Source organism: Medicago sativa, chromosome 4 (assembly GCF_051527215.1).
Source record: "Medicago sativa cultivar Bolivia chromosome 4, Bolivia_mono, whole genome shotgun sequence".
NCBI lineage: Eukaryota > Viridiplantae > Streptophyta > Magnoliopsida > Fabales > Fabaceae > Medicago > Medicago sativa.
The window spans coordinates 13827163-13854998 of record NC_140752.1 but is presented as its reverse complement, the minus strand read 5'-3'; the positions used below and the strand labels follow the sequence as shown (position 1 = coordinate 13854998).

At 35.7% G+C, this 27836-nt stretch overlaps 4 protein-coding genes across 4 annotated transcripts; all 4 read left to right on the top strand.

Annotated features, from left to right (window-relative positions):
• Nucleotides 1–6119: 6119 nt before the first annotated feature.
• LOC146926508 (receptor-like protein 7) lies at nucleotides 6120–9550 on the top strand. The gene has a single exon (XM_085758830.1). It carries the CDS (start codon nucleotides 6305–6307, stop codon nucleotides 9389–9391), a length of 3087 nt encoding a protein of 1028 aa, XP_085614956.1. The 5' UTR covers nucleotides 6120–6304; the 3' UTR covers nucleotides 9392–9550.
• A 1529-nt stretch (nucleotides 9551–11079) lies between these two features.
• Nucleotides 11080–12049, top strand: LOC146926507 (uncharacterized). Its single transcript, XM_085706923.1, has 2 exons — nucleotides 11080–11928; nucleotides 12020–12049. The coding sequence occupies exons 1-2, from the start codon at nucleotides 11080–11082 to the stop codon at nucleotides 12047–12049; spliced, it is 879 nt and encodes a 292-aa protein (XP_085563049.1).
• A 7004-nt stretch (nucleotides 12050–19053) lies between these two features.
• Nucleotides 19054–23940, top strand: LOC146926506 (uncharacterized). The gene is made up of 3 exons (XM_085706922.1): nucleotides 19054–20781; nucleotides 20872–21412; nucleotides 21863–23940. The coding sequence occupies exons 1-3, from the start codon at nucleotides 19054–19056 to the stop codon at nucleotides 23938–23940; spliced, it is 4347 nt and encodes a 1448-aa protein (XP_085563048.1).
• A 1609-nt stretch (nucleotides 23941–25549) lies between these two features.
• On the top strand, nucleotides 25550–26989 carry LOC146926505 (uncharacterized). The gene has a single exon (XM_085706921.1). The coding sequence runs from the start codon at nucleotides 25550–25552 to the stop codon at nucleotides 26987–26989; it is 1440 nt and encodes a 479-aa protein (XP_085563047.1).
• Nucleotides 26990–27836: the final 847 nt, after the last annotated feature.

Here is a 27836-nt window from a genome sequence, read left to right as displayed (position 1 = left end):
GCTCATGTGATGTAACCTGAAACTCTTACGTTTATGAATGTCAATCTAGTTTATTCAGTATATCTTGTTCTTAATGCTTTTATGATTCTGACCCAATATAATTGTTTTAAGAGAATATATGACTACTGACACTAGCGTGTATCTCGGAAATATTTATGCTGTTCTATCTAACGGACAATCTAGGGATGGAGCGTTGTTAGATAGTGATAATTGAATTAACGGACTCAATAGCCTTTGATGATTATAGGTTCACCTAAGGAATTAGGGAATTATGATTAGATGAGAGGACTTAGGATCAAGGGATTGACCTAAGTTAATTTGTTAATTCGTCGTTGACTTTGTGATATTCGTAAAACATATGAATCAGGTTACTAATGAGTGATGTATAGATGAATCGAATGACTTAGTCATTTCTCTAAAATTATTTCAAAACCAATTTTATTTTTCAGTTATTTATTTATCATTGCAATCAAACCAACTGCCTAGGGCAACCCCCATTTTAATACATCCTTAATAATAACATTATTGCCGAGTAGAAATTGAAACAGTCCCTGTGGAGACGAATCTTATAAATTTTATTACTTCGATGCATTTTTAGTACACTTGCTAAAAGTTTATCAAGTTTTTGGCGCCGTTGCTGGGGATTGTTAAATCATTTCAACTTGGCAATTTTGTTTTTATTCAGGATTTCTGTCATTTATATTTTTGTATATATATATATATATATATATTTATATATTGAAAAAAAAATAGATTTATGCTTTTAGTTTTCTTCTCATTGTACAGTGCTACTAAAAAGTTTATCCAAGTTTTGCAGCTATGATGGACAGGTTAGTAGACATGTTACGCCTCTATGACACAGAAGAGATTGTTACGTTGGAGTATGAAAAACATTTGCTTTCTTGGAAGATAGAACAACGGGACAATCAAATCTCAAGATTAAATGCGAGATGTGATCATGAGGCGAATCATCAGGGTACATATTGCGAAGGGCTGAAAGAGCTTATCAATATCAATTACAATACTCAGCTTCAAAATATTTTAGATGATTTCTTGATATTAAATCAAGTTTCATTTGAGAAATTTGAAGTTCAGTGTGGTGATCTTGTTGGGAAAGCGAATGAATGTGAGAAGCAGCTGGTTGAGATGGAGACTGAGTGTCATGTTGTGGTGGAAGAAAATGCACAAGTGAGGAGTGTTGGTCTCTACCTAAAGTCTCAACCAATGGGGTTGAAAGAAATCATTCCTTTGCAAAGGTATATCTTTTCTTCTTTATGGTGGGAGAGCTCAAATGCTGAAAGTCTAGCAGTTGGATCATGGGAGCATCTGCTTCTTTGTATGAAGTTCATGGAATTCCTACCAAACAAGAGGAAGAAAAAAGATGATATATTCTTTCTTTCATATTTGCCACCCTAACAGTGGCTGAGACGTCAAGCTTAATGACGTAAAAGAAAGCGCTTGGTGGGAGGCAACCCATCCTTTATTTTTTTTTTTATGTTTTTTATTTTGCAGGTATTTTTATCCAGTAAAATAAAAAATGAAGAAAAAAAATAAAAAAAAAAAATTGAAAAGATGGACAAAAAAAAAATCAAAGTCCACATCAGTTCTTATTTTTTTTCTTTCAATAACTTGTCAGATGTCAGTCGTGTCTGTTTAATTCCCTTTTTCAGTAACTTTAATTGTTTGCTTGTTTATTATTAATGAATTTTCTTGTTTCTTGACTTTTTCCAGTTTAGTAACAATTGCTTATTCAAGGGGTATTCCAAAAAGTTCATAAGGAGGTAGTGACTAGAAATTCAAAGGCGAAGTGTACGGCAATTAAAGATAGGTAGTCACAACTCCCAGAAATCTAAACTGTAAGGTTCATGGCCAAATTTTATTTTTTCAATTTACTTATATAGAGTGTTCCATGCTTTTACATTTCTAGAACTTGCATTGTTTCTCTACTGTCGATTGATCTTTGTCATTAGCACACTGAGGCAAAAATGCTTGGTCCTGTGAGCCTTTTTGAAGCCTACCCTGATTTTAACTGTTATATTTTATCCTTTTCTTAGCCAAATTGAGCCAGTAGGTTTAGAACTTTTTGTTCGGTGACAAACTGCATTACAAACTTAGAGACTTTTAGGACTTGTTCCATATTGTTTTTTTCTAAGTTAGGCATTGTAAAATGTTGCTAAATAATAAGTTTGGGGTTGCTATTGGAATTTGCAACCAACTAAGTTTGGGGTGGGGGTACTAGAGAACAAAGAAAGAACATTATCATGAAAAATACACACAAAAATGGTGTATCAAAAAAAAAAGAAAAAAAAAAGAATGAAAAAGGGACAAAACATTGAAAATCCGAGTAACTTTAAACTCGATTGTCCCAATAGTTACAAGCGTTCTCTAGTACCTTTACAAGAATTGTTATTCCAAAGGTGAATGATGGATTGAATTTGTGCTTTAATTTCCGTAGGAGTGCCTAACTCAAATTTTGTGTAGCCTACTTATCCAAATATGATCCCACCTTCACCTAAGCCCCGTTATAACCCTTTAAGACCTCAAAGTGTGCATTGACATTGATTTTGATTGACGTTTAGAAACTTTTCAAGCGTATGGTAATATGTAGATTGCATGTCGACTGTGTGTGAACCCTTTTCAAATTTTTACGTGGAGTTGTGAATTGGTGGATGCTTACAAGTCAAACTAGCTCATCTTTAGCTAGTAAGGAGATGAACTTTTGGGTACTATCTTTTGATCAGGTAATTGTTATTTTACTGTCGATTGTCAATTTAACAAGTTTGTTCCTTGAGGACAAGTAACAGTTTAAGTTTGGGGTTGTGATGACAGTCCGTCATTCCATATTTTCAGAGTCTTTTTAGTTAGGTTTTTAGTCTATTTTATTAGTTTAGTATTTCATTTAGAGTCATTTTAAATAAATTGTCGTTATTGATTTATTGAGTCAAGTAGTGTATTATTACTATTATTATTGGTCAATTAGTGACTAGGAAATTGAATGAAACAAAAAACATGGTTTTATGATGAATGTGATTGGCCAAGGAAATTGATAAGTTGAAACAAAAGAAACTAAAGCCACACGTGCAGCATTTGTGGGGTGCTAGAATTGATAAACCAATTGGATTGTTTGCCAAAGTTGTGGGCTGAACCGTATTGGAAAAGAAACAGGATGTGGAGGAAGAAAGGAAACTAGGTTACATAACCTATAAAAAGAAATCCATCACGCCAGAAAGAAATTATTCACGTTTTGGGCACAAAGTGGATCACGTTTTGGGAACCAAGAAGGGATACGGATCACGAAGCAAGGAGAAGTGGCAGCTGGTTCTAACGCATGCAGAGAGGGCCATAGCATATCAAATTGAAGAAATTCTCATGATTAAAACCTTGTAATTTCTTTTATTAATCCTTTTATTATGAATTGCTAAGTTTTCCTGTGATTAGGTCAAGAGATGATTCTGTACTAGCTCATGTGATGTAACCTGAAACTCTTACGTTTATGAATGTCAATCTAGTTTATTCAGTATATCTTGTTCTTAATGCTTTTATGATTCTGACCCAATATAATTGTTTTAAGAGAATATATGACTACTGACACTAGCGTGTATCTCGGAAATATTTATGCTGTTCTATCTAACGGACAATCTAGGGATGGAGCGTTGTTAGATAGTGATAATTGAATTAACGGACTCAATAGCCTTTGATGATTATAGGTTCACCTAAGGAATTAGGGAATTATGATTAGATGAGAGGACTTAGGATCAAGGGATTGACCTAAGTTAATTTGTTAATTCGTCGTTGACTTTGTGACATTCGTAGGCTTAAGAAACAGGTTACTAATGAGTGATGTATAGATGAATCGAATGACTTAGTCATTTCTCTAAAATTATTTCAAAACCAATTTTATTTTTCAGTTATTTATTTATCATTGCAATCAAACCAACTGCCTAGGGCAACCCCCATTTTAATACATCCTTAATAATAACATTATTGCCGAGTAGAAATTGAAACAGTCCCTGTGGAGACGAATCTTATAAATTTTATTACTTCGATGCATTTTTAGTACACTTGCTAAAAGTTTATCACTTAGAATAGCCCATAAACAATAGAAGAGTACTAACTCCAAACCCTCAACTTGAGAGTACTATAACTTTTACTATTACAGTATAGGTTATTTTAAGCTCTCCTAAAACAATAGATGAATCTATCTAGCAAAGAAAACCATTTTTACAAAGAAAGGTATTTATTGGAACGAAAGAAAAATCAATAGAGAAAGAAAATAAAAATATAATGTGAGTATGAGAGAATGTTGTCACAAAATTGTTATAAAATGGTTGTACAAATATCATTTCTCATCTAGCAAAATATTGTTTTGTATTTCCAATTCCATTTATATTGCTCATTGTGTTGACTTCTTTTTGATGGTATGCTTTGGAACTTTGAAGATACATACCATTCATTGCCTAACATTTTTTTTTTTGGAAACCCGGTATCAAGTGCAATGATCGAATAATAAAGGGGTCCAATCCCAAAGTCTATTTGTGGAGGCACCATTTAAATTCAGAGCATAGCTCTGTATGGACTTAGCCCACAGAAATTGACATCAGGCGGAATAGAACCTAACTCCAAGGTCCGAAGCCAACATCACTAAGCCAACCCAAATGGGATCTTTTCCTAGCATCTTAAAAAGTTGGTGTCACCTATTTGATTCAGATATGAAGCTACACCTAATAATAATTTTTATAGTGCCTTTGGTCGTATTTGTAAAATAACTCATCCAGTTAATTAATTAAATACAAAACTTTAGAAATTTGAAGTCCTAAAATTTGAAGATCTAATTCAATCCTTGTGATTACTAGTATTTTTTCCAAATTTTGAAAGGTATTGTGGACATAATTACACTATGAAAGTTGTTCTGCATTATTCAGGATCATATGGTGCTGCCTCTCAAACACATGATCAATGCTTTGTAAAAGTTAAATGTGTTTATAAAATAATTAGACTAGTTTAAGTTAAAAGATATGTGACCTTTTCAAAAAACTGTTTAAAGCTCAAAATCATGTATTTGTAGACTGAAATTTAGTTACAGATACATGATGTTATAAGCTCAAAATTTGACATTAATATTATTGCTATAAGCTATTTTCATAAGCTATCTTGGAGAACTTATGAAAATAAGCTCAAAATTTGACAATAATAACGCAACCTCTCATCTTCCTCGAGGTCGCTCGCCTCTGTTCCTGAGTATCTATTATTCTTATTCTCTTCCGGTTAATTCGCATTCCTTCCTCTTTTCATGTTTTATTATATATTTTGTAGTATTTTAAAGTAAGACATGCAGCTAAGCCAAGATGTCAAAGATAGAAGCGAGTCTGATTAAGCTAAGCCAAAAGATGAACTAGTCGAACTATTATCTGACGAGTGAAAGCATCAGATACAACAACGAATGAAACATCTTCGTGAAAATGTTGGGCAAAGGTACTATATTGACAACTCATTGTGAAATGCACGGTTTTAAAATGGCGTTGGCACTAGTGAATAGTGGTTTTAGAGCTACAAATTGATGAGGACAGATCAGGAATAGTAGGTACCAAGTATAGATACACTCACATTTTGTATCGGAACACACACACTTGTATCGATACACGATACATTAGTAACCAAACAATATGGTGCTGCCGATCACACATATGATTAATGCTTTGTAAAAGTTGCAGCGGAGTGTGTATATAGACTCAGGACTTGTTTCAGTTAAACACTTTATTAACCATGAAAATAATTTATTGATTAAATTGATGAATTATAAGATTTTGGATGGCTGTGCTTCATCAATAGTTTTGTTTTTTTAGTCTCGCCTATTAATGCATGTCGAAAATTGGTTCAGTTAAAGGATTCTTGATTCCAATCTCCTACAATGGTTAAATGCTTATTAAATTTTTCACTAGATGCTATTTTTCAATTCTCTGATACAATGAACTTTCCTATATGTTTATTCATCATTTGGCTGGTGACAGACAGCATCACATGGCTTTAAAAGACATTCAAAGCTATCTTGCCCTTTTTAAGGAAACATTTTTCTCAGTCACAATGGAGGACCTAAAAATATTATGCTTAATATGGAATGGGAAAACAAAAAACGTGGCATATGTCTCACTTTCCATGCTATGAATTTATGATAAAGTTAACATTTGAAATGATGCAATACTTTTTCTGCCTTTCGACGAAATTTCTGTCAAAACATTTGGCATGTTTCTAAAACTTTATAAAACAAACCATTTGTGTTGTTTTATGTCAGAGTAATTAACCAACAATGAGGTCAATTACATTAATTTCATTGTTTTCCTTCCTTCTCTGCTACTACTGCATTTTCTTCACTTTCCAAACTTCTCTTGCCTCTGCCAAATGTCTTGAAGATCAACAATCATTGTTGCTCCAATTACAACACAACCTCACATTTCATCCTGAAAATTCTACCAAACTAATAGTGTGGAATAAAAGCACTGCTTGTTGCAATTGGAGTGGTGTTACTTGTGACAACGAGGGATATGTTATTGGCCTTGACCTTAGTGACGAAGACATCAATGGTGGATTTAACGATTCAAGTAGTCTTTTCAGTCTCCAACATCTCCAAAAACTGAACTTGGGTAATAACAGTTTCAATTCTCTGATTCCATCAGGATTCAACAAATTGGAGAAGTTGACTTATCTGAATTTGTCATATGCTGGATTTCATGGGGAGATTCCAATTGAGATTTCCCAGCTTACAAGGTTGGTTACTCTTGATCTCTCTTTCCCTTTCTACCATTTCGATTTCAATCTACTTTTTAACCAGTTTTACTCATTTGCATCACCACCAAAACTTAAAATCACAAATCTACAAAAGCTTATAAAAAATCTCACCAATATTAGACAACTATATCTAGATGGTATAAATATAACATCTAAGGGACATGAATGGAGCAATGCTTTGTTACCTCTGCGTCGCTTGAAAGAGTTAAGCATGTATAATTGTAGTCTATCAGGACCCCTTGATCCTTCCCTTTCAAAACTAGAGAACCTATCAGTCATTATTCTTGGTGAGAACAATTTTTCATTCCCGGTTCCACAAACATTTGCCAATTTTAAAAATCTAACCACCCTCAATCTTCAAAATTGTGGATTGACTCGAACATTTCCTCAAAAGATCTTCCAAATTAGAACATTGTCAGTTATTGACTTATCTGACAACCCCAATCTCCGTGTTAATTTTCCAAACTACTCACTTAGTGAATATCTTCTTAGCATTATAGTGAGTAACACAAGCTTCTCTGGAGCATTTCCACACACTATTGGTAACATGATAAACTTATTCCTATTGGATCTTTCTAACTGTCAACTATATGGAACAATTCCCAATTCAATGTCAAACCTCACACCCCTGAAATTCCTAGACCTTTCTGATAATGATTTAAGTGGTTCAATTCCTTACATTTTTACACTTCCATCATTGGAGGAAATTTGGCTTATATCCAACCAGTTTAGTAAATTTAAAGAATTCATAAATGTGTCTTCCTCTGTATTGAAATACCTTCATTTAAGTAGAAATAATATATCAGGGCCTTTTCCAACATCTATCTTCCAGCTCCGTTCACTTTCTTTCCTTACTCTTTCCTATAATAGGTTGTATGGGTCACTACAACTAGATGACCTTTTGAAGCTTAGAAATTTAACTTCACTATACCTTTCATACAACAACATATCAATCAATGAGAATGATGCAAATGTTGATCAGATTTCCTTTCCCAATTTTAATAGTCTATCTTTGGCATCCTGCAACTTGCAAACTTTCCCTATATTCTTGAGAAATCAATCAACATTGGAATTTCTAGACCTTTCAGCTAACCAAATTCAAGGAGTTCTGCCCAATTGGATTTGGAAACTACAAAGTCTTACACTGCTTAATATTTCACACAATTTTCTCACAGAATTGGAAGCTTCGCTGCAAAATTTTACCTCCAACCTCTTTCTTATTGACCTTCATAACAACCAACTACAAGGATCAATACCTGTTTTTCCTGAATCTATTGGATATTTGGATTACTCAACAAACAAATTTTCTGTTATCCCACATGGTATTGGTAATTACCTGTCTTCCACATTGTTTCTATCTCTCTCAAATAATAATTTACAAGGAAGCATCCCTCATTCCCTCTGCAAAGCTTCAAAGCTTCAAGTGCTTGATATTTCCTACAACAACATTTCTGGAACAATTTCTCCATGTTTAATGACAATGACTAATACCCTTGAGGCATTAAATTTGAGGAATAATAATCTAAATGGCTCTATACCAGATATGTTTCCAACTTCTTGTGTTGTAAACACTTTGAACTTCCACGGAAATCTCTTAAATGGGCCAATTCCAAAGTCTCTCTCCCATTGCTCATCATTAAAGGTATTGGACATTGGATCAAATCAAATGGTTGGTGGTTTTCCATGCTTTTTGAAAAACATACAAACACTTAGTGTCTTGGTTTTGCGGAACAACAAACTGCATGGTTCCATAAAATGTACACACTCACTAGAAAAGAAGCCTTGGAAAATGATTCAAATTGTGGATATTGCTTTCAACAATTTCAACGGAAAACTACCAGAAACCTTCTTTACAACATGGGAAAAAATGATGCATGATGAAGATAATATTGTATCAGACTTTATTCACATAGGGGACACATTAAGCTATGTATATTATCAGGATAGTGTGGCAGTTTCCTATAAAGGCCAACAGGTGGAGTTGGCGAAAATTATAAAAATCTTCACAGCCATTGATTTCTCATTCAATCATTTTGAAGGACCAATACCAGAGGTGTTGATGGACTTTAAAGCACTTTATATTCTTAACTTTTCAAACAATGGTCTCTCTGGTAAAATCCCATCAACTATGGGAAACATGAAACAGTTAGAGTCCTTGGACCTCTCAAACAACTCCTTGGTCGGTGAAATTCCTCTGCAACTTGCAAGCATGTCATTCCTTGCTTATTTGAACCTTTCCTTTAATCATTTGGTTGGGAAGATCCCAACAGGTACTCAACTTCAGTCATTTCAGGGTTCTTCATTTGAAGGAAATTATGGGCTATATGGTCCTCCGTTAACTGAAACACCAAATGGTAAAGGGCAGGATGAGCTGCACCCACAACCAACATTTGAAAGGTTAGCTTGTTCAATTGACTGGAATTTTTTAAGTGTGGAGTTGGGATTTGTTTTTGGGCTCGGAATCATCATCGGTCCCCTCTTGTTTTGGAAGAAATGGAGAGTAAGCTATTGGAAACTCGTAGACAAAATTCTGTGTTGGATCTTCCGGAGGATGCATTTTGAATATGTAACTGATAGAGGACAGACATACAGAATTTTAAGGTGGTGATAACATTAGTGCTAAGGATTGTGATAATTATTAAAATGCTGTTTTCCATTTCCATTTAAGTTGTACTTTGTGTTACTACTTTCTGTGTGATGATATGTATTATAACTTTGAAGAAACATTCTACAAAGTTTAAATAAAACAGTGTCATTGAGAATTATAGTGATAGTGTTTCATTCAAAATAGAAATATATAAGTTGATATATAACTATAAACATCGTAATCAAACCGGAAACACAAAGGAAATATTTATAACTCAAAAAATAAAATAAAAGGAAACCTTGATAGATGGGAAATGATATCTATTGGAAACTTATTACCTTACCAACAAATCTAGCATCTGATAAATTCATATATGTCAGAAGTTACACCTCTCCAATTGTAGCATGCAATGATTTTATTCCACAACTTCAGTTTGCTCTAAATTTCTGAGTTCAAAATGAGATTGTTTTTTAATTGGAGCAACAATGATTGTTGATCCTCCAGACATTTGGTTGTGGCATGAATGATATATATGAAGTAGTAGCATAGAAGGAATGAAACTAATGACATTTTCCAGAGGCAATTTAGATTTGGAAACTGATATAAATGCAGTAGTAGTAGAGAAGGAAGGAAAACAATGAAAGTAATGTAATTGATCTTATTGTTGTCTGCCTACTCTTGGTGAAAATCACAACACAAATGGCTGTTATAAAGTTACAGAAACATGAAGAAGAAACTAACCAATGCATTGTTTCAAAGTAAACCTTATCAAAAGTCATAGCTTGATCAATAAATTTTATGTGTTGGCCAATTTTTCTTTAGCTATTTTTGATCACCTAAAAGTCAACACAATTATGACTTAAACATGATTTTGGAACTGAAGACTTTCATTTTCTCACTTTCACTGGTCTTACCTTTTTAATCTCTTCACTATTTATTTTTTAATTTTTTTTCTTTTCTGTTCAAATATGTATAAAGAGAAAAACATATTGGAGATGGCCTTCACCATTCTAATAACCACTAGTCGGCCTTAGAGTGGTAATTAACTTGGGTTAGAAATGAAAACTAACCCTTTAATTTTGAGGATTTGGAGATGTTTATTATTTCATCTTCAATGATTTATTCCCTATTCAATTTTAGTATGCTAATTGAATTTTCGTTGAACTCATTTTTATCCCAAAATCCATAATGTGTGTCGTAATTATTTCTAATATTTTGTACATCCAATATTTTTCCTTCTTTCAGCAAGAATAGTTATCAATCAGAGTACATCATGAGAGGCCCCTATCAATAGATTGATAATTGCCGATCTGGTTTTCTCTCCGCCCTCTGTGAGAGTTTGGCTGTCGATTAGATTGAATTCATATCAATCTTGATCGTTTTTGTTTTCTATCCTTGATGGATATCTCCATGTGGCATGGCTGGTCAGGTTTTTGCTAAATTTCCCTTTAATTGCTCGTTGCACAAGAATTATGATTACATCACCGATTGATAATTGTATGCTTATTCCATATATTAGCATTACCAATTCAGTCTTTGGGTTCTTTTCTCCATATAAGCCTTTTATCTTAGTGATTGTGTGATTCTCATTTCTTTCTTCATATTCCTTGGCCGCAAAACAAATTAATTCCTGTGAGTGTTTTAACAGCCGCCGTTTGGTTTTGTGTGATTCTCCAGTTTTGGAATAAGGGTTTTTTTAGGGCTGTCAGATGAGTGTCATTAGTTGGAACTGCCGGGGATTAGGCAGCCCGAGCGCAGTTCCTGATTTGAAATATCTCGCTCGACACTTCAATCCAGATGTACTATTTTTAAGTGAGACTTTGGTTCACCGAAATAAGATTGAAGCTTTTCGATATTTGCTTGGTTTTGATTCTTGTTTTTCTATTGATTGCACCGGTAGAAGCGGTGGTCTTGCTTTATTTTGGCGCACTTCTTCTAATTGTCAACTTGTTAATTATTCAAACAATCACATTACCGTTGAAATTACCGACTCTGTTCATGGTCCTTGGAGACTCACCGGATATTACGGGTACCCTGAAGGGGGACGTAGGCGTCTAGCGTGGGACTTCCTTCGACAGTTATCTAATCAATTTACAGGCCCTTGGTGCATCCTTGGTGATTTTAATGATATAATGGATGCTAGTGAAAAAAGAGGAAGAAACCTCCGTTCTAATTGGTTAATAAATGGATTTAGGCAAGCGGTTCTTGATTCTGGCTTGGTTGATGTTCCGATGGAAGGCTACCCTTTCACTTGGTTCAAGAGTTTAGGTACGCCACGTGCGGTAGAAGAGCGGCTTGATAGAGCGCTTGCTAATAGTGCTTGGTTTAACATGTTTCCAACTGCAACTTTAGAGAACCTTGCTGCTCCGTCTTCCGACCATTATCCTATTCTTTTGAATAGAAGTCCGGTGCAGCGTCCTCACCTTCATAAACGAAATTTTCGCTATGAGAATGCATGGTTTTTGGAACCAGGTTTCAAGGAGTTAGTGAATGATGCTTGGCAGGAACATAATGTTTATTCGTTGATGCCTAAATTGAGTCATTGTGCGGCTGATATGGTGAATTGGAATAGAGAAAATTGCAATAAATTAAAGATTGATATTGAAGAATGTCGGCGCCAAATTCAAAATGTCCGTCTCAATAGTACAGGTTATAACCAAGACAAGGTGGTGCGGCTGAGGAAGAAAATGAGCAGGTTGTTATCTCAAGAAGATGCTTATTGGCGGCAGCGTGCTAAAACTCATTGGTATCGAGACGGTGACCGGAACACGAAATTCTTTCATGCCTCTGCTACTGCAAGAAAGAAGGTTAACCGAATTTTATCTCTTGAGGACACATCAGGTAATAAGATCTCTGACAGCAACGGTATGTGTGAAATTGCAAAGAATTATTTTTTGGAGTTATTCCAAAAAAAATAATAATCATGCGGCCCCTGTTATACAAGTTATCCGACAGTCCGTGACAGATGATGATAATGTAAAACTTACAGAACCTTTCACCAAGGAAGAATTTCGTGAGGCTATGTTCTCCATGCATCCGGATAAATGCTCTGGGCCGGATGGCTACAGTCCGGGTTTTTATCAACAATTTTGGAACATGTGTAGTGATGAGATTTTCAAAGAATGTTGCATTTGGCTAGACACAGGAACCTTCCCACCCGACCTGAACATGACGAATATTGCTTTAATACCAAAAGGTAACTCCCAAATTTCTATGAAGGATTGGCGCCCCATTGCTCTTTGTAATGTGTTATACAAGCTCATTTCCAAGGTACTTGCTAACAGACTCAAAATAATTCTTCATAAGTGCATCTCTGACAATCAGTCGGCTTTCGTTCCTAATAGATCCGTACTAGATAATGCGATGGTTGCTATTGAGGTTATCCATTTTATGAAGACAAAAACTAGAGGAAATGATAAGTTTGTTGCTCTTAAACTTGACATCAGCAAAGCTTATGACAGAATGGATTGGGATTATCTGAAGGCAGTCATGGAAAAAATGGGATTTAGTTACAAGTGGATTCAATGGATGTCTATGTGTGTTGAATCGGTTGACTATAATGTCCTTGTGAATGGGGAACATGTTGGACCTGTTATTCCAGGGCGAGGTCTGCGTCAAGGGGACCCCCTCTCCCCGTATCTTTTTATTATTTGTGCAGAGGGTCTTTCTTCCTTAATACGAAATGCCGAGGAAAATGAAACTATTTCCGGCACTAGCATTTGTCGCGGGGCTCCGTCAGTTTCTCATTTGTTGTTTGCTGATGACTGTTTTTTGTTCTTTAAAGCAGAAGAAAGTCAGGCACAAGTTATGAAAAATATTCTGAATACTTATGAGGCGGCGTCAGGCCAAGCTATTAGTTTGCCGAAGTCAGAAATATTCTATAGCAGAAACGTGTCTGATGCTTTGAAGTATAATATTACTAATATTTTGGCGGTCAGGGCTGTGTTGGGAACAAGTAAGTATTTAGGCATGCCGTCTATGATCGGGAGAAATAGGACAGCCATATTTTCTTTCATTAAAGACCGGGTATGGCAAAGAATCAACTCTTGGAGTAGCAAGTGTCTTTCGAAGGCGGGACGGGAGGTCATGATTAAGTCGGTACTCCAAGCTATTCCATCTTATGTCATGAGTCTTTTCCAAATTCCAGATACACTTATTACTTCTATCGAAAGGATGGTGAACTCGTTTTGGTGGGGTCATGGTAGAACCACTCGTAGGGGTATTAATTGGCTGAGTTGGGAAAAGTTGTCCATGCACAAATCTCACGGGGGAATGGGCTTTAAGGATCTGTCCACCTTTAATCTTGCGATGTTAGGAAAGCAAGCTTGGAAATTTCTTTCGGAGCCACATTCCCTTGTCTCTCGTATTTTTAAAGCTAGATATTTTCCGACTAAATCCTTTCTTAATGCTAGCATTGGTCATAATCCGAGTTATGTTTGGAGGAGTATTCTACGTTCCCGTTTCATTGTTCGTGGTGGAGCAAGATGGAGCATTGGCTCTGGTGCAACTATTCCTATCCTTGATGCACCTTGGTTGGCTGATGGAGGATCTATTGATGGAAATATTGCAGAAGGTGTTTATGTTCGCGACTTTAATGTTCAAAGTTTAATATCTGAACATGGTAAGAATTGGAATGCACCTCTTATTCAACAGATTTTTAGAACTGATATTGCTGCAGCAATCTTGCATACGCCTCTGTATGACCAAGTTATCCATGATCGCCTCATTTGGAAAGCGGAAAGAAATGGCTGTTATACGGTGCGGAGTGCATATCGTTTATGTGTGGAAGAGTTAATTGATGTTTCTCACCTCCGTCGTCCGGGTAATTGGCAGAGCATTTGGCAATTAAAAGTACCGCCGAAGGTTAAAAATCTGTTATGGCGTATGTGTCGGGGATGCTTACCGACTAGAGTTCGATTGCAAGATAAAGGGGTCTCATGTCCAATGGACTGTGCAAGTTGTGATGCTGCTCATGAGGACTTGAATCACCTTTTATTTGAATGTTCTTTTGCTATCCAAGTTTGGAATTCCGCCGGAATTTGGCATGAAGTTCAAAATGCAGCAATACAGTCGGATAATGCTGTTAATACCATTTTTTATTTACTACATAATCTGCCAATGAACTTTCAACAACGGATTGCTGCTATTTTTTGGAGTTTATGGAAGCATAGAAACCTTAAAATTTGGGAGAATGCTGATGAAAATAGTGCCCAGGTTGTTGACAGGGCTCGACATTTGATTGAAGATTGGCAAGAAGCAAACCGACCGCGTTCAGCAGCGTCTCAGCAAGAGAATTTGCAGCAGCAGCAGTCTGCTATCTCTGTGCAGCCTCACGCACAGCAGCATCAGCAGTCTGCTATCTCTGTGCAAGCTCTAGTACAGCAGCAGAACAGATCAGCAGCTGCTGCTCAGCCGAGATGGACACCTCCGACTAATGGGAGACTCAAGTGTAATATAGACGCAGCGTTTTCGGAACGATTTCAGAGGACAGGTATCGGCGTGTGTATTCGTGATGAGTCTGGAATCTTTGTGCTAGCTAAAGTGTTGAATTTTGATCAAATTTATCCCGTGGCTGTCAGCGAGGCGTTAGGTCTATATCATGCCATTCAATGGATGCAAGACATGCATTTTGACAATATAGATTTTGAGATTGACTCAAAAATCACACGAGATGCCTTCCACTCCCGCACGATCGATGTCACAGAGTTTGGTAATATAATTGACGCGTGCCGTGAGATTTTTTCCACCTCCTTTACAAACTCCCGGGTCGAGTTTATTAGGCGACAAGCGAATGCGGCGGCTCATGCCCTTGCAAGAGAAGCCACATCCTTAGCTAGTCCCATGATTTATTATGTTATCCCACATTGTATTGAAACTATTATTATTAATGAAATGCTATAAGTTTCTTTCTTTCAAAAAAAAAAAAAAAAAAAAACTATAAGCTAATGAGAAAGTTATGATTTTTAAACTGATCTTTTTTAATCAAATGAGTGTATAAGATATAAGCTCAACTATATGGCTTTCCAAACAAACCCTTAGTTTATTTAATTCCAATTTCAATGACTTAATTTTTGTAGATATTTGTGTAACTAAAGTTTTGAACAAATTGCATATGTAACGTCCTCCTTGTTATTTAATTATTTTTCTTGAGATAGAGTCGAATTATATGATTTATTTAATTATGTGATATGTTGATATTTTATTGAGTGACTTTATTTTATTATTTATTAAAGTATATTTAGAGGGAGAATATATTTAGTGGAAGAATATATTTAGTGGGATAATATATTTAGTGGGAGAATATATTTAGTGGAAAAATATAATTATTTAGAATAATGAGGCTTTGGGGCAGAATTGGAAATAAGGGAAAATAAGTAGGTTAAGGATTTATATATAAAGAGGAGAGTCAGAGTTAGAAAATAAGGATTACGTGCAAACTGTTTTTGGGAGAAAGAGGAGAAACCTAGAGAAGAGAAGAACCAGAGAAGAGAAGTCTGTAGAATTCTTGCAATCAATTAATCTAAGGTAAGGGTGAGACTATCATTCAATAATCTTGAGTCTATGATTCTGACAATTTCATTTAACATGTCGTAGGTTTAGTTTTTGAGAATTGGAGAATTAGGGTTAAGAGTGATAATTGATGATTTATGTTATGTTGTTGTTGATTTCTGGTTGTTGATGATTGTTGTTGTTAATGTCATATTATGAATTGGATATGAATTATGTTGAGTTGTTGTTGTTGATTGTGATGATTTTTGAATGAATGTGAAGTTTGAATAATATAAGTTGCTTTTCCTGATTTTGTTCTTATCTCCGTCCCGAATTTTGAAATAGAAACTGGTATTGATCGGTACATAATTGGTCTTAGGTGTAAACACGAAAGTTGTAGGTATGGATGTTAGTTTTCTAATGTCGTTGGTCTGGCATCAAAATGATTTATAGAACTTGAGTTATGGTCAAATTACTGCACGTAGGTCACAGTGAATTTTTATGGACTTTCTGCACAACTTTTTCGATTTCGAAACGAAAACTGGTATTGATCGGTACAGAATTGGCCTTGAGTGTAAACATGAAAGTTTTAGATAATTTTGTTAGCTTTCTAGTGGCTTTGGTTTGACGTAAAAATGACTTTTAGTTTTTGAGTTATGATGAAAATACTCCGCGGAGGTCTTAGCAAAATTGTACGGTGACAACATTCTCTGTTTCATGTTTTTGCGTCTGTTTCACACGTTCTGTTTTGAATTGGTCTTTGGTATAAACATGAAAGTTGCTTGATAATTGTGATATCTTTCCAGTAGCCTTGGTTTGACATAAAAATTTGTTGTGTATAATATATTATGTTTGAATTGTTGATGTTTGAATACGATGTTATATGATGAATTGTTGATGTTTAAATACGATGTTATATGATGAATTGTTGATGTTTAAATACGATGTTATATGACGTTGTTTATGATTGATGAATATGAAATTATGATGTGAAGTCGCTATCATTGTCGTTACCACAGTTGTCGTCAATGTCTTCAAAGTTGTAAGTAGTTTGTCAATGTCGTTTAAGTTGTAAGTTGTCTGTCGATGTCGTTGAAGTTGTTGGTCGTCAAAGTATTGTTGTTGATTCCATGCATCATCATTAAAGAAGAGGGTTGATGCCCTGGAATGCTTTGTCATTCACCCTAAAGACGATGGCTCATGCCCTAGGAGCTTTTGCTCAATAACGACGAGGGCTCATGCCCTATGAGTATATTTATGCTCAAAAGAGATGAGGGCTTATGCCCTAGAATGGTACCACATGTTGAGGCAAAATCCCTAATTAATTTTAAAGAGAATAAACTTTAAATGATTAAAGGATTAAATGGACTTTGATTAATTCCTTGGTATTTAACTTGTGCTCTTGAGTGTTTTACTAAGACAGGAACAGGTTTAAATCATACCAAATCAAAGGACATTTAAACTCATGAACTAAATCTAAGTTCAGAAAGTTAGTTCAGAAGGTTGGTCAGAATGTTGATCAGAAAGCTGAACGTTCTGATGGAAACCCAGAAGGGTGTTCATAAGCAAACCTAGGTTCATCAAGAACGTGAAGAACATGCTAGTACATTTGACATAAATGAAAGGTCCAGAAAAGTACATTTGCATGGGCCTATCAACAAATAAAGGCATGAACAAGGAATCATGTGAAAAGGATCTTTAATGTTCATCCAAGACTATGAACATTAAAGTACTAGGAATATTCCAATGTGAATTTAATCCTAGATATTGCATTCACTGCACTTCAGTTATGTCCTTACTATTAGGATTGATTACATTAAAAGCTAGTCTTACAAATCATCCTAAAGTAAGCACAAATGGAACATTCTGATGGTCAGAATGTTCATGTCTGCGCATGCTTCAGCCAATGAACAGTGTAGTTGGTAAAAAGTTAGCAAGCAAAGCAAAAGAGATCTTGCATCAGAGATAACCTGACCTCTGAGCTGTAAACAAGCAGATTTCTTTGAAGCATGGGCCTGAAGTTGCAAATCCACTGCTCTCTCTCTCCTGCACAAAGTCCAAGACAGATTTGGTGTACTTTATCCCACCTTTTCCAGCAAAACTGGATGCATATGGAAAGGCTACTTTTTGGAGGATAAAACTCATACAAATCTCATACCACGTGCTGGGCAAGCCCAGATATTCATCCAACATTCATCCATGATGAACCCAGATGAAGAACATCATGAATATCCAACATTCTGATGAAGAACACAGCAACATTCTGATGTTCATCCTGGGAACTCAACAACATTCTGATGGTCAGAATGTTCACCCAGATTTTCAAGTAAAAGCTTGTGGGGCCCAGGACACGTGGCATAACACCATTGGTCACCTTACAACGGCTATATGAGCCCAAAAACTCTATAAATAGAGATCAAAGGCTCAGCATTACTTGCACCATTGCAAAGCATACAAGAAAACAACTTAATTTGTTTGAAGCTCTTGCAATTCAATTGATCATCACTGAAGGCTTTCTTCTTACCTTCTTTATAATGTACATCAATTTTCTTTCTCCCTCTTTGTTATCTTATTCACAGATAACTTCTTCCTTCCTCTCTTCTTCTGTTTGTCTGATTCACATTCAAACTTTCACACAAATTGTAACAAAGTCTCATCTAGCTTTAGGGGTTCTAAAGTGTTAGCTTGAGCAAGAATTGTAAAAGTCTAAGTGGGTAACTTAGCAACAAGGTGCAAGCCTGCCGAGGCTTAGAGAATACAGGTTGTAAGTGTTCAGGTGAACACAGTTTGTAAGGTGCAGGAGTTGAGAAGTTATCTCAAGCATCATAGTGGAAAACTCTCACAAGATTGTGAGGAGAGGACTAGCCCACATTGGGTGAACCTCTATAAATCTCTGTGTGTTCTTTCTTTCTTCCTTATACTCTTTAATTTCAGTATACACAACACACACCAACACATTTACTTCATTAATCAGTTTCTGTGTATGAACTTCAGAACGTTCTGAGTTCAGAAAGTTAACTTAACCATTCCAAGAATTTTCTTGAGAATTATTTTTAAGTTACAAGTTATTTTTAAAGGGTCACAATTCAAACCCCCCCTTTCTTGTGACTATTTTATCTACTTCAATTGGCACCAGAGCCTGGTTCTAAGGGTTTGAACACTTAAACAAGTGTTAGAGAAAAGATTCAGGAAGTATGTCTAAAGTCAAGTACATAGCTGAAGGAGGATCATCAAACAGACCACCTCTTTTTGATGGCTCAAACTACTACTTCTGGAAAGGCAAAATGGAGCTCTTTCTCAGATCTCAAGACAATGATATGTGGCAAGTCATCACAGATGGAGACTTTGTTCCAACAACCAAAGAAGGAGCTGTCAAAGAAAAGAGTTCATGGTCAACAGATGAAAAGGCTCAGGTATTGTTAAACTCTAAAGCTAGACTCTTTTTATCATGTGCACTAACTATGGAAGAAAGTGAAAGAGTTGATGAATGTAAGAATGCTAAAGAGGTATGGGATACTCTGAGAATACATCATGAAGGTACATCTCATGTCAAAGAAACTAGAATTGACATTGGTGTCAGAAAGTTTGAAGTCTTTGAAATGAGTGAAAATGAAACCATTGATGAGATGTATGCTAGATTTACTACAATAGTAAATGAAATGAGATCTCTTGGAAAGGCATATTCCACTCATGATAGGATCAGAAAAATCCTAAGATGTCTTCCTAGTGTGTGGAGACCTATGGTCACTGCAATCACTCAGGCCAAGGATTTAAAAACCATGAACCTAGAAGATCTCATTGGTTCACTGAGGGCTCATGAAGTTGTACTTGAAGGAGACAAACCAGTAAAGAAGGTAAAGACACTTGCCTTGAAAGCATCTCAGCAAACTCCATCAGTAGCTGATGATGATGTGCAAGAACCACAAGAATTAGAAGAAGTTCATGAAGAAGAAGCTGAAGATGAACTTGCTCTAATCTCCAAAAGAATTCAAAGAATGATGTTAAGAAGAAATCAGATCAGAAAGAAGTTTCCAAACACCAACAACAGCACAAGAACTGAAGCTGACAAAAGCCAAGTCACTTGTTATGGCTGCAACAAAACTGGACACTACAAGAGTGAATGTCCTGACATCAAGAAAGTGCAAAGGAAACCTCCCTTCAAGAAAAAGGCAATGATCACTTGGGATGACTTGGAAGAATCAGAACCTCAAGAAGATGAAGAAGCCAACATGGGATTGATGGCTCAGTCAGATGATGAAGAAGAGGTAATTATCTATAAAACTGATTCTTTTTACAAAGATCTTGAAAGTAAAATAGATAGTCTTTTATATGACTCAAACTTCTTAACTAATAGATGTCATTCTTTAATCAAAGAACTTTCTGAGATAAAGGCAGAAAAAGAAACACTTCAAAACAAGTATGATGAATCTAGAAAAACCATACAAGTTTTGCAAGATTCCCATTTTGAAATGTCAAAAAGACAAAAAGAATTAAACAAGAAACAAAAAGGCATTTTATCTATACCTTCTGAAATGCAAAAGGAAAATAAACTTTTGAAAAAGGAAGTTGAAAGATTAAAAAATGATCTTACATGTTTTATAAAATCTACAGAAACATTTCAAAACATTTTGGGATCTCAAAGTAACATTGCTGAAAAATCTGGTTTAGGTTTTAAAAATCCTAGCAAAATCATTGAAAGTTTTGTACCTAAGAAAACTGAGATTAAAATGAAATGTTCTTATTGTAATAAGCCAGGACATAATGAATCAGTATGTCATGCTAAGAAGAAATTTATCAGAAAAAATATGATTAATCTTAGTTCAGAACGTTCTCATCTCAATAGATCAGAAGGTTCACAAAAGGCTGAGAAGGCTAAGAAGATATGTTCCTACTGTAACAAATCTGACCCTACAAGACAGAATGTTACAATAAGGAAAGATCTCTTAGAAGAACTAACCCTCAAGGACCCAACATTACATGGGTACCTAAAGTTTTTATCTTGTCAAATGTAGGTCCTGCCTCAGGGTGCTAGAACAAAGCCATGGTACCTGGATAGTGGTTGTTCTAGGCACATGACAGGTGACAGGAACTGTTTTCTGACCCTTGAAAAGAAGGATGGAGGACTGGTAACATTTGGAAATAATGACAAAGGTAAGATCAGAGGTAAAGGTACTATAGGTAAGCCTAACTCTGCTAAAATAGAAAATGTTCAGTATGTAGAAGGTTTAAAACACAATCTACTTAGCATAAGTCAATTATGTGATAGTGGATTTGAAGTGATCTTTAAACCTAACATATGTGAAATAAGACAGACCTCCTCTAACAAGTTGTTTTTCACTGGATCAAGAAGAAAGAACTTGTATGTTTTAGAACTAAATGATATGCCTGCAGAATCCTGTTTTATGTCTCTTGAAAAAGACAAATGGATTTGGCACAAAAGGGCTGGTCATATAAGCATGAAAACCATTGCTAAACTTTCTCAACTTGATCTAGTTAGAGGTTTGCCTAAGATCAGTTTTGACAAGGACAAGATCTGTGAAGCTTGTGTTAAAGGTAAACAAGTAAAAAGTAGTTTTAAAACCATTGAGTTTATTTCAACTCAGAAACCTTTAGAACTACTTCACATAGATCTTTTTGGTCCAGTTCAAACTGCAAGTCTAACTGGCAAAAGATATGGTTTTGTTATTGTTGATGATTTTTCCAGATTTACATGGGTTCTATTTTTAAAACACAAGGATGAATCTTTTGAAGCATTTCAAAACTTTTGTAAAAGAGTTCAAAATGAAAAAGGTTCTAATATCATTACAGTAAGGAGTGATCATGGAGGAGAATTTGAAAATGCATCCTTCAAAACATTCTTTGATGAAAATGGTATTAAACATAATTTTTCCTGTGCAAGAACTCCACAACAAAATGGAGTTGTTGAAAGAAAAAATAGGACTTTGCAAGAAATGGCTAGAACAATGTTAAATGAATCAAATGTTGAAGATTATTTTTGGGCAGAAGCCATTAACACATCTTGCTACATTTTGAATAGAGTTTCAATAAGAAAGGTTCTTAATAAAACCCCATATGAACTCTGGAAAAACATTAAACCTAGCATATCTTATTTTCACATATTTGGCTGCTATTGCTACATTCTGAACAACAAAGAAAAATTGGGTAAGTTTGATCCTAAATCAGATAAAGCTATCTTTTTAGGATACTCTACAACTTCTAAAGGTTATAAAGTGTACAATCTAAAAACCCAGACAGTCGAAATTAGTATGCATGTCATATTTGATGAATATGATGAACATTCTCAACCAAAAGAAAGTGAAGACACAGAAGTGCCAGCACTTCAGAATGTTCCCAGTCAGAACACTGAAACTTCAGCAGAGAAAGAAGATGATCAGAATGTTCAAGACCAAACCTTCCAAAGTCCACCCAGAAGTTGGAGAATGGTAGGAGATCATCCTGTAGATCAAATCATTGGAAGCACAACTGATGGTGTAAGAACCAGATTGTCCTTTCAAGATGCCAACATGGCAATGATCTCTCAAATGGAACCCAAGTCAATCAATGAAGCTATTATTGATGACTCTTGGATTGAGGCCATGAAGGAAGAACTTTCTCAGTTTGAAAGAAACAAAGTTTGGAACCTAGTTCCAAATAATCAAGAGAAAACCATCATTGGAACAAGATGGGTTTTCAGAAACAAGCTTGATGAAAATGGTAAGGTTGTCAGAAACAAAGCAAGGTTAGTTGCTCAAGGTTACAACCAACAAGAAGGTATTGACTATGATGAGACCTTTGCACCAGTGGCAAGGTTAGAAGCCATCAGAATTCTTCTTGCATATGCTGCACATAAAAGCATTAAACTTTTTCAAATGGATGTTAAAAGTGCATTTTTAAATGGATTTTTAAATGAGGAAGTTTATGTAAGCCAACCTCCTGGCTTCATAAATGAAGAAAAACCAAATCATGTTTTCAAACTCACTAAAGCACTCTATGGTCTTAAACAAGCTCCTAGAGCTTGGTATGACAGACTTAGCACATTTTTGATTGAAAATGGTTTTTCAAGAGGAAAAATTGATACCACACTTTTTAGAAAAACACATAACTCTGATTTACTAATTGTTCAAGTTTATGTGGATGATATTATTTTTGGTGCTACCAAAGAAAAAATGTGTGAAGAGTTTTCCAACCTTATGCAAAGTGAATTTGAGATGAGCATGATGGGTGAACTTGGTTTCTTCCTTGGTTTACAAATCAAACAACATCCGAATGGAATTTTCATTAGTCAAGAAAAGTATGTCAAAGACATTCTTAAAAAATATAAAATGAATGAGGCAAAAATCATGGTCACCCCTATGCATCCATCTTCAAGTTTAGATAAGGATGAGAGTGGAAAATCTATTTCTGAAAAAGAATATAGAGGCATGATAGGTTCATTATTATATTTGACTGCTAGCAGACCTGACATAGTGTTTGCAGTAGGATTATGTGCTAGATTTCAAACATGTGCAAAAGAATCTCATTTAACTGCAGTTAAAAGGATTTTTAGATATCTAGTAGGTACTACTGATCTTGGCCTTTGGTATAGAAAAGGTTCTAGTTTTGATCTTGTAGCATATTGTGATGCTGACTATGCTGGAGACAAAGTTGAGAGGAAGAGTACAAGTGGCTCCTGTCAATTCTTGGGAGAAGCTTTGATTGGATGGTCTTGCAGAAAGCAAAACACCATTGCACTCTCCACAACTGAAGCTGAGTATGTATCTGCAGCTAGTTGTTGCTCTCAAATGTTATGGGTAAGAAATCAGTTGGAAGATTACTCATTAAGGTACACAAATGTTCCTATTTTTTGTGATAATACAAGTGCAATTAATCTGTCTAAAAATCCTATTCAGCATTCTAGGTCTAAGCATATTGAAATTAAGCATCATTTCATTAGAGACCATGTTCAGAAAAAGAATATTGCATTAAGCTTTGTTGATACAGAAAATCAACTAGCTGACATTTTCACAAAACCCCTTGTTGAGGATAGATTTAATTTTCTTAAAGAGAAATTACAAATCATTAAAAATCCTAATAAAGATTGATCATTAAATCACTAAGGGCCTAAAACTTACCCCCTTGATATTATCTGATTTAAATCAGTAAGATCAATCTTAATATGAACATTCATCAGAATGTTCAAGAGTTCAGAATGTTCATCAGAATGTTCATACAATCAGAATGTTCATCAGAATGTTCATCTGATAGTTCAGGTCAGAATGTTCATAAGGTTCAGAATAGTCAGTCTTAGATTCTGGGTAAAAATCCTGTACGCAGGAAATCATGGGATTTAATCCAGTAATCTTCTCAAAATCTCTAGCATTTAATGCTTGATTAAGGGTTGTTGTGCTAAAGCTATGTCCATTAGACAAAAGCTTAAAAATTATTTCAACCACTCTCCTTCCATCTTGTCAAACGGCTAGTTCTTTCTCTCTCCCACAACTTTTCAGTTTTCATCTTTCCCAATAAAACTGCCAACACTCCTTCATTTCCTCTTTCCACTCTTACACGTTGGTCTATAAATCATTAAACCAACTCCAAACATTTCATCACATCTTCAAACATTCTTTTTTTCTCTCAAAAAATTCTCAACACTCTGTTTTTCTAACAAAAATGGCGAGAACCAAAACCACCTCTCGCTCTCACTCCCAATCACCACCACACGCTGCTGATCAACGCTCTGATCATTCTCCACTCAACGAAACTGCTGTTCATACCATTCTTCCTGATGAGATCATTCCTCTATTTGACTCTCCTAAACCTAAATCTTCTAAAAAATCTGCCAAACCAAAACCTAAGGCTACTAGAAGATCAACAAGAATGAAAAGAGGATCTTCATCAACACCAACCACTTCTCACTTGGACCTAGTATCTGATGATGAGAAGAAAGAAAAGGAAACAGCTTCTGAGGAAGGAACACACTCTGAAAAGGACGAGTCTGACAAAACAGAGAAAGTTGAGGAAGAACTTTCTGATAAGGGAAAAGAAATTGCTCAAGAGGAAGCAAATTCTGAAGAAACTGGTGAAACTCTTCTTCAAATGGCTAAAACTGCTAAGAAGGTTTACCAAAGGAGGAAGAAAATTGCTGCAGATGCTCTGCCTCTAGAGAAAACTGCTTCTCCATCTCTGGAAAATGAAGAAGTTGGAAAAGAAGAGAATGTTGAGGAAGAAGCCCCTTCCTTGAGAAGAGGAAAAGGCAAGGACATTGCCATTCTTGCCTCTGCTTTGAAGGTTCAGAACTTGGAGAAAATGGCAGCTAGGCCATTAAGCAGAGCAAAGTTCTTTGATTTTGAAAGTCTCAAAACAAAGGGCTGGAACTTGGAAGTTTTCACAGATCCTCAAGGATGGTCAGGATTTGTCTCTACACAAGAACCAACCTTTGAGGACTTGGTGAAAGAATTTTATGCATCAATGAGAGTCAAGGAAGAAAAAGGAGAAAAATTCCTAGAGTCCACAGTCAAAGGAGTAAAGTTCCAAGTCACTTAAGACTCTCTCTCAAACATTCTGAACATTCCCAATCAAGGTAAACAACTCTTTAACACTTGGTTTTCTTGCTCAGATGTGACACGTGAGCAACTCATCCTAGAGTATACCAAACCAAACCTTGATTTCACCTCCACAAACCTCAAAGATGCTCCCAAAATCCTTCATAACATGATTAGGCACACCATCTTACCTAGATGTGGAACCTTTGATGCAATCACAGACCTAGACCTTTGCATCCTTTATCATCTTATGAACAAGACTCCCCTAAATCTCTGCTATATCATGATTCAATACATGATTGACCAATGCTTCTCCTTCAAGCAAAAAGTTGCTGGTTTACCATATGGGATGCATCTGACACCCATCTTCAAAGCTGTTGGTGTGTCTCTGAATGGAGAAGAAAGTCTGGATACTTTCATGAAGTTCACAGCTAAAACCATAAGTCAACTACGCCTCACTTCCTCCAACATGCCCATTCCTCAAAAGACTGAATCAGTAAAAAGAACTGCTGATCAGAATGTTCAAGAAGTCAGAAAGAAACAAAGGTCTGACAAGCATACCAAGAAGGTCATTGGATCAAGTTCTCACAATAATGAGAAAGGAAAACCCACTCCAGCTCAAGAAGTATTTGCTCATATTGCTGAACATGCAAGAGAGCTGGTTGAAGCAAGCACTCAACAGTTTGAAGCCATGCTTGCTAGGAAAGTTGTTGAGAATGTTGGAGAATCTGCTGAAGGTCAGCAGAAAGTTGAAGCACCTTCTGGAGATTTAAGAGTTGAAGAAAATACTGAGCAAGATGCTCAGAATGTTGATAATGATACACAGGAAGTTGCTACAATCCTGGCATCAAACACTCTTGGAAGTGAGAATCAACAAATGGAAGTTGATGATGAAGTTCAAGTGAATGTTGGAACACATTCTGACTTTGATCTCAACATTGAAGATACTACAAATGATCTCTATAATGAGATCTTTCAAGATGCTCAAGAAGAAGACATTCAGCCAACTGATCAGAATGTTCAGGAAGCTGGAGATCAGAATGTTCCCACTGAGCAGCTGTCAGCAGATCCAAATCCACTGGATACAGGATCTTTGCCCTCTATGGAAGTTCAGCATCTTGTTCAACCTAATCAGAATGTTCAGGTTAATCCGGATGTTCCTTCTGATCAGAACATGGAACATGCTCAGTTTGTGAACTTGTCAACATCAACTATGGGGTCTACTGCTGGAATTAGCCAATATTTGGTGTCCTCTCTACCAATACCAAACACCATTCCACCATCCACACCACCACCTCCTCAATCCAGAACCACTCAAAAGCTTCCAAACTTGTCTGCCCTGTTTGACTCTTTGAACACTTTTGTCACAGCCAATAGAGAGAAATCTGAACCTTCTCATGCTGCTGAACCTGCTAAGCCTTCAAAGGCTGAGAAGTTAGCTGTTAGGGCTCTCAGGGTTTCAACAAAAACCCACAAGATTGTCTGTGCACTTGCTGATTGGACTAAGAATGTTCATGCTCCTGGTCTGGCCATTGATCCACCAATCTTTGATGATCCATCTGTCTTTGAGTCTGAACCATCCTCAGATTCTGGGGATTCAACTCCCTGAATCATTTCTGGTCCTACTCCCTATCCTTTTTGCAGATGACTAAAGGGGGAGAAGCTTTAGGATATTATGTCTTAAGTTTCTAAGTATTAGGCCCTAAGTAGGCTAAGTGATCAATAGTTATTGAAGTCTTATAAAACTTCATTTTTGCATGATCATATGTACTTTGAATTTCTTTTTTGTTTTTGAACCATGTTCATCATATAATTGTACTTCATGAATGATAAGTAATGAATGAATATTGATGTTGGTTCAAATCTGCATATTTTTATTTATGCTATGGATTATAAAAATGAGGGGGAGCTTTTATAACTTCTAAAAACTCATAATGGATTATAAAAATGAGGGGGAGCATTAAGATAAATTTTCTTTTAAGCTCTGAAATTCTTCATATATAATCAAAATCCATAATCCTAAATCATAAGTTTATCATCTTCAAAAAGGGGGAGATTGTTGAGGCAAAATCCCTAATTAATTTTAAAGATAATAAACTTTAAATGATTAAAGGATTAAATGGACTTTGATTAATTCCTTGGTATTTAACTTGTGCTCTTGAGTGTTTTACTAAGACAGGAACAGGTTTAAATCATACCAAATCAAAGGACATTTAAACTCATGAACTAAATCTAAGTTCAGAAAGTTAGATCAGAAGGTTGGTCAGAATGTTGATCAGAAAGCTGAACGTTCTGATGGAAACCCCGAAGGGTGTTCATAAGCAAACCTAGGTTCATCAAGAACGTGAAGAACATGCTAGTACATTTGACATAAATGAAAGGTCCAGAAAAGTACATTTGCATGGGCCTATCAACAAATAAAGGCATGAACAAGGAATCATGTGAAAAGGATCTTT

Coding starts and splice junctions, on each gene's coding strand:
- LOC146926508 (XM_085758830.1), top strand. CDS start 6,305: ATGAGGTCAATTACATTAATTTCATTGTTTTCCTTCCTTCTCTGCTAC.
- LOC146926507 (XM_085706923.1), top strand. CDS start 11,080: ATGAGTGTCATTAGTTGGAACTGCCGGGGATTAGGCAGCCCGAGCGCA. Junction 11,929..12,019: donor GTCATTGTGCGGCTGATATG/GTGAATTGGAAT, acceptor TCAATAGTACAG/GTTATAACCAAGACAAGGTG.
- LOC146926506 (XM_085706922.1), top strand. CDS start 19,054: ATGTCTAAAGTCAAGTACATAGCTGAAGGAGGATCATCAAACAGACCA. Junction 20,782..20,871: donor CTGACCCTACAAGACAGAAT/GTTACAATAAGG, acceptor TGTCAAATGTAG/GTCCTGCCTCAGGGTGCTAG. Junction 21,413..21,862: donor CTGTGAAGCTTGTGTTAAAG/GTAAACAAGTAA, acceptor ATTTTTGGGCAG/AAGCCATTAACACATCTTGC.
- LOC146926505 (XM_085706921.1), top strand. CDS start 25,550: ATGATTAGGCACACCATCTTACCTAGATGTGGAACCTTTGATGCAATC.